The 6,408-nt window shown below is 39.0% G+C and overlaps 1 protein-coding gene across 1 annotated transcript in view; it reads left to right on the forward strand.

The window, feature by feature from the left end:
- Positions 1 to 6,339: 6,339 nt before the first annotated feature.
- ZDHHC17 (zinc finger DHHC-type containing 17) overlaps positions 6,340 to 6,408 on the forward strand; it is a 67,956-nt gene continuing 67,887 nt past the window's right edge. The window contains exon 1 of the mRNA XM_008632823.2: positions 6,340 to 6,408. Coding sequence (XP_008631045.2) covers positions 6,375 to 6,408 — 34 coding nt within the window. The 5' untranslated portion in view covers positions 6,340 to 6,374.

Genomic DNA, 6,408 nt, shown 5'->3' on the forward strand with positions numbered 1-6,408 from the left:
CTTGACAATGGGCTCTACATATTCACTGCCATAACCATGATGACAACAGTTCCTGAAGAGGATTATAACACAATAGTATTCTATGGCCATGCTATTTATAGAAGTGTCTTATTATTTTACATTTGGACATCCCCTTGGTTTCTGAAAATTATTTTAATTCAATTAGCAAATTCTCATTTGTAAAGGGGAAGGGTGTTAGTCTACTATGTTCCTCAGAGCTTGATTTAGATCTGAGCAGGGAGAATATTTACTTCATTCGATAGGAAGTACCGAAAATAATTCATTTACTGGCTTTCAACCAAAGATTGTAAATTAAACTCTTAACTGTGATTTTTTTCTTATTTTATCATTCAGCCCACTAAATTCCTGAGGATGAAATACTTACATAAAACCATTGTTGAATATTTATTGCTTCATTCTCAATGGTATCTTTTTAAAGTAGTGTAATTACTATTAATTTTATTTTATTGGTTTGTCACTGGTTTTCGTTTTGGCAGTGAGTTTCTGCCTCAGCAACTGCCTGTGTTTCAAAAATTCATTACTTGAATATATTCTGCACCTTCTCCAAAGGCAGCTAGAATAATCGGCCCAACGCAAAAGATGTAAAGAAATGTCTGGGAGAACAAAAGATAATGAAAATGAAAACAGAAAAGGAAAAAAGTTCATAAAATGTAATCCAGTTTTCAGTTTCAAGTCTGTTCATTTTTCTTTACAAATATGGAGCATAATCCAGTGTCAGCCGTTGTACAGGGCTGCATCACAGTAGTCCCGGGTTTCAAAGAATGAGCACAGGCAGATGGGTTATCAGAACAAACTGATATGTGTGGCATGTTTCTGAATGTGCCAAAAACAAGCTCTGGGGGAAAACTTACAGGAGACTCAGGTAAGTTAAAAATTACTTTAATGCACCTATGAGATCTACCTAGTCTCATTACCTTAGTGTAATGAGAACACTAAGTAATAGCCACTTTGACTATAATGAACAAAGAAAGGAGAGATGGTCCTTTGACATTTAAGAGAGCAGCAAAGTCATTGATGAGTATGATATTTAAGGTCAGATATTTAAAACACAAATGGGAAATAGAAGCACATCACCTTAAAGGGAAAAAATAGAGGGAATAAAAAGTCAAATTAGATAACCCCACTCATTTTCTGTACTTTTCAATCAATGCAGAATTCGTCAGCACATGGAATTGCATCAGCAAAGATAATCACCTAGGGAAATAATATGACTGCTTTATGTCACTCAAGGGCTATACATATTTCATGTCAATGAGATTATTTTGGCAGAAAAGAAATACACAATAAAATGACAAAACCACCAAAAATGAAGAGCAAGGGTGCTGTGCTTAGTAGCAGCGTACATTTAGTGCTCACCCCTCTGTGTTCAAATACTAAGTAATGATTCTACTGAAAACCGATTTGAAAGGAACAGAAAGTGACAGAAAGAATCTCTCCAGAAAGAGATACTGGATTCACAGGCTGATGTGCCTACTGTTTTGAAAGCACAACTTTCATTAAGACATTTAGGATTCCACAAATTTAAGTGGGGTTTTTTTTTAATAGATGTCTAGCATCTTGCAGTTTGTCCCTGTTTTCTCTATGTGCATATGCCATCAGCATTACATATCAATAACTATATGGGGAAATCTCCCTGAATTTAATACAGGAATTTGGGGTCCAATTATACTGTGGGAAACTACATGTAGAGAAGGTTCCCTTTAAATGAAATGGGTGACAATTTCACCACTGAAAGGTCATTTCCAGCTTCCAGTAGTCAAAAGAAAAGTTTGTTCCCTTAGGAAAGTGAGGGGGAAATAGTTCAGACATATTATTTTTCCGATGTTTCCTATCAAACATTGTCATTAGGCCTCTTTTAAGACTAGCAAACTCCTGGATTGTTTCCAGTGGAGCAAGAGGCTATGTAGCAAAAGAGCAGACTTCCTCAGCCAGTCATCATGTTCCATAAAAGCACCTATCATTTGCAGACCAGTAGACAATATTATGGCTTCCTATCCCATCAAAAGAATCTTGCCCCCAACAGATACACTCAGGAGGAGTAGAGAAGAAGGTGACTTTCCCTTTCAGGACCCCTGTCCATGCTGTGTATGCTACAAGCTACAGTGGTTGAGAGGGGAGCCAGACATAGAATGATAGTTCAGCTGGGATTTTTTCAACATTTTTCCCCCTGTTTTAGGAGGATTGCTTCATGATATCTGAAACTGCCTGGCATGATATACAGTACTATTTGGCAAATAGTAAAGGATAGTATAAACACAGCAACTGACCTTCATCTCTTCACAACAAGGTAAATCAAGGTGACCACCACTGGAATTCAGAAACGCACTGTTACAAAACTGGTGTAAGAGTATTTCCAGGCTCTCTTTGGTGATGTTCAGGAACAAACTGCCTAACACAGCCACTGTGACTATTCCTCTGCACCGTCTGTGCAGAGAAGAACCTGACCACGCTCAGTAGTGAGGCAAATCACATCACCCACTGCTCTCTTGTACCAGCAACACTGACTGACATGTGGCAGCACATTACATGGTCACACGGTCGAGTGGCTGCTGTCCCCAGTCATCCCGGCTGACAGATGCTGCCACCTCTGAGTGAGGACACTTGATCCCCTCATGAATCCTCTCTTGAACTGCCATGGCTTTCAGCCCAGGACGCTGAAGTCTCACATTGCCTTAGAAGAGAGGGCTGAAGTCTGCAGTGGTTCAGGATTGGACCCACAGCAAGCTCTGATGGCTCTGCCTTCCAGGATAGCCACCCCTCTCAAGTGTGTGAGGCAGCCAGTTGGGACTAAAAACAGGTTTAGTCATGCGGGTTTCATTCATATCCACGCAACTGTCAGAATCCTGAAATACTATAACAGAAGCAGTGCCTGCAGTTACAGGAGGTACTGTATTGAACAATTTCACTATCTGATTTCTGTTTTCAATCGTGTATATTTAATATTCTCTTAATGCACTTGCTTTGAGAGCATTTTCAGCTGGATTATATTTTTAAAGACAAATTCTGTGGAGCCGTCATGCAAACTCACAGGCTTTCAGTCACCCAAACTGGTCCAAACTGTGAGAAGTGGATATTCTCCATGTAAGAATGAATGCAGGGAGAAGTCATAGACTTGGAGAAACCCATGCAGAATGACATGTTTTATACATTCATTTTGGTATACACATGTAGGTAAGTGGGTGTCATTTCCAATATATAAAGCACAAGGCTCAAACAGTAATTGATTAGAAAATGAAGCATAGATAGAGAATTATAATTACTCAGAGCCCCTCTGCAAACATACTCAGAGGACAGGAACACAGCATGGCTTTTCCAGATATTTTAGCCCTTGATAGTGAAGCTAGTTTTTTGGGTCACTATGCAAGGGAAAATTTCAGAGGTACCTCAGTATGGTGGCAAATCTATCTCATGATTTATTAATTGGAATAGAATTAATCAAAACTATGTATGAAAAGTGAAGGACGTGCACAGCTCTTCTAAAGATACACATTCTTGTAGGTTTAGGTGAGGTACTTTTGACTTACTACCTGTTTTTGTACTAAGACATTCCAATATTCTCACTTTAAGTTTTGACCTGCCATGAGAATAAACATTTAGCTTTAATTGCAATATTTTGTTGCAAAGGTAAACATTGTTTACCCACACTTTTTATTAAGTCTTGATAGCATAATACAAAGCTACTACTAAGAAATGTATGTTAAATGTCTCTTATTTCACTGTCACGTTTCACAGTTTAGTAGAAGATACAAACTAAAAAAGCTGCACAGTAATGCCCAGTACCGAACTGTGTGTACAGATGTGTATTCCATAAATACATTTTGTCCCTGCCAAAGTTTTTTCTTTCCTAATAGCTTGTTAAAGAACATAAAATTCATGTTGCAGAACAGAGAGTCATAAGACTTTGTGCTAATTACATCCCAGTTTAGCTGTTTTTTGGCTTACCTGAAAATTAAGAGGTATCCAGGTCTTATGCCCCTTTTCACAGTGATTAACATAAAGCAAAAGAAAGGGAAGAAAATCTATGTGTCTGTGGTACAGGTGAATTGTTTTCCTTTTGTGAGAATAGGACTTAAAAAAATTTTCTAGCGTATGTGGTGTTTAACCAATATTACAGACTTGTCCCTATCGCATGCTTAGTTAAGTAGAACTGGATAAAACCTCTTTGGTCAATATGGAGTGCACTTCACACATCAGCTATAGAGCATTCAATGCAATCACACAGAAGAGCATTTCCTGCCACTGATCAACAACAATTCCTTGCATTTACAAGGCATCTTTAATCAGAGAGATAAAATTGCTTTGCAATGGTAATAAATTCCCAGAGTACCCTCCTGAATGAGATGACAAACTTTTTGATTTAAAGTAAATCACAGAGAAGTGAAACACTTGTTCAAGGTCAGACAGTAATTTTTTTGGCAGGGTCCAGAAAAATATCTAACCTTACAGCCTTTCAGATTTGTGGGAAATAGGAGTAGACTTTGTTTCTGTAGCAGATTGCTGAGTTTGTATCTGCCATTTGCTTACTCTCCACAGACCATAACCTCTCTCTAATGACAATGCAAAACAATGAAGAAGCATGTTTCCATGCAATTGTGTCAGATTGCATGTAGATCAGGAAAGGACAGGGAATGCTTGAAGTGTGGAAAACTTTTTAAACTTCTGAGCCACTGCTAGCTTTTGAACGTGGAGCTCTAATGCAGAGGCACAGTAGCACAATCCCGTATTCTTGTTCTGCTGTTACTTGGCGGTAAAAGGGACACTCATTCTGAAGAAAGATGTAATAGGCTGCACATGAACTATATTCACAGATGAGGCACCACTTTAAACAGCAAAAATACTCCTTATAGATGTATCTGGGAACAGAATTGGTTTCAAAATGTGTAGACAGAAGAACAGGCTACGAATATCTAGACAGATGTCAGAATACATGTTTAAAATCCAGTTCAGAGCCAGGGGACAAAGAATAACTTCTTCAGAGTTGCAAGGAAAAATAATCTGCCTAGTAAAGATACGATAAAGATTTCCAGTTATTTTATCACCTTTGCTTTTATTATAAACTGTCGTGATTGATAGGACTTCTATTCCTGGAGTTTGTAGGGGGTTGAAAACCCTCTTCCTCATGCAAATCAAATTGCAAATTATATCTAAGCCCTGGTACATTTAATAATATAGACAGTTAAAAAAAGATCATCTCCTGTATACTCTGTGTCTTGTTCTGCTCTTTTAGCACTTCAGTCCTTATGGTTTCAAATATGTGCTTTGAGACCTGTTTCACACCCCCGGTTTCTAAATCTTATGTCATTCTTCTTCACAATTTTGAATTTAAATTCAGAAAAGACATTTATGGTTTAACATTTTAATAACGCTGCAGTCAGATTTTATTAGTGCTTCTCTGTTACATTTTGCATGAGATAGGAAAGAGTAATAAAGAGAATATCATTGTAGGGTTTTAGGATTATGAGCTTAATGTATTATGATACAACAAAATGTATTATCTAAGGGTCCCTTTCTCACAAAGGGAAATGAGAGCACCATAGATATAGCAATATAAAGCAGCAGTCAAACCAGCATTAACATTCTGTAATTGCAAAACCATTTTTGATTAAAATGTAATTTATTTTTAAAAAATTGAAATAAAGTGCTTTAGGATTCCTCATCTTGGCTGTATGCACATGAGGCAGCCTGTGAGAACAGAAATGACCAGCTAAACAGTACCAAGCCTATTTAGTAACTAGCCCCCAAATCCACAGCAGGGTCATCTGGGCAGTGCGTGTGTGTTGGGATGTGAGGAACCACCAGCCCAGTAGGGCACAAGCGGCTGGAAGGAATTGCTTCCTCAGGAAGTCCTCAGGACTGCTGGGGGGTTTCAAACATTCCTGCAGCTGAGAGAAAAAAACCTTAATAAAACCTTCGTGCTTTCTTCCCATGATCTTTGCTACCCCAGCAGGCATGAAGATAACTCCCAAAGAAAAATGGGAGTTGCTTAGTCTGGAACCAAATCTACAGTAAATGTAGAAGGTGGAAGGCTCTCCTTTTGCTCACATTCCAACTTGTAATGAACCTTATAAGGCTGAGTATCTCCGCGAACCTAAGCTATACTAAATATTGGTTCCAGGAGAATTGATACTGGTATCTCCAAAAGTATGGGGTGTGTATATACTTATAGGCATATACCATATATAAAATATGGTCTGTGCGTGTGTATATAGATGTATAAATAATCAATGCCTATAGCTAGCCATACACCAGTACGGCCCTCCCGCGCGCGGGCCGTGAGGGGAAGCGGCGGCGCGCCGGGGCGCCGCGGGCGCGCGCACTACCCGGCATGCAGCGGGCGCGGGGCTCGCAGGAAGATGGCGGCGCCGCTAGAGGAGTACGAGAAGGAGG

The sequence above is a fragment of the Corvus brachyrhynchos genome, unplaced genomic scaffold (assembly GCF_000691975.1).
Source record: "Corvus brachyrhynchos isolate BGI_N302 unplaced genomic scaffold, ASM69197v1 scaffold32, whole genome shotgun sequence".
NCBI classification, from domain to species: domain Eukaryota; kingdom Metazoa; phylum Chordata; class Aves; order Passeriformes; family Corvidae; genus Corvus; species Corvus brachyrhynchos.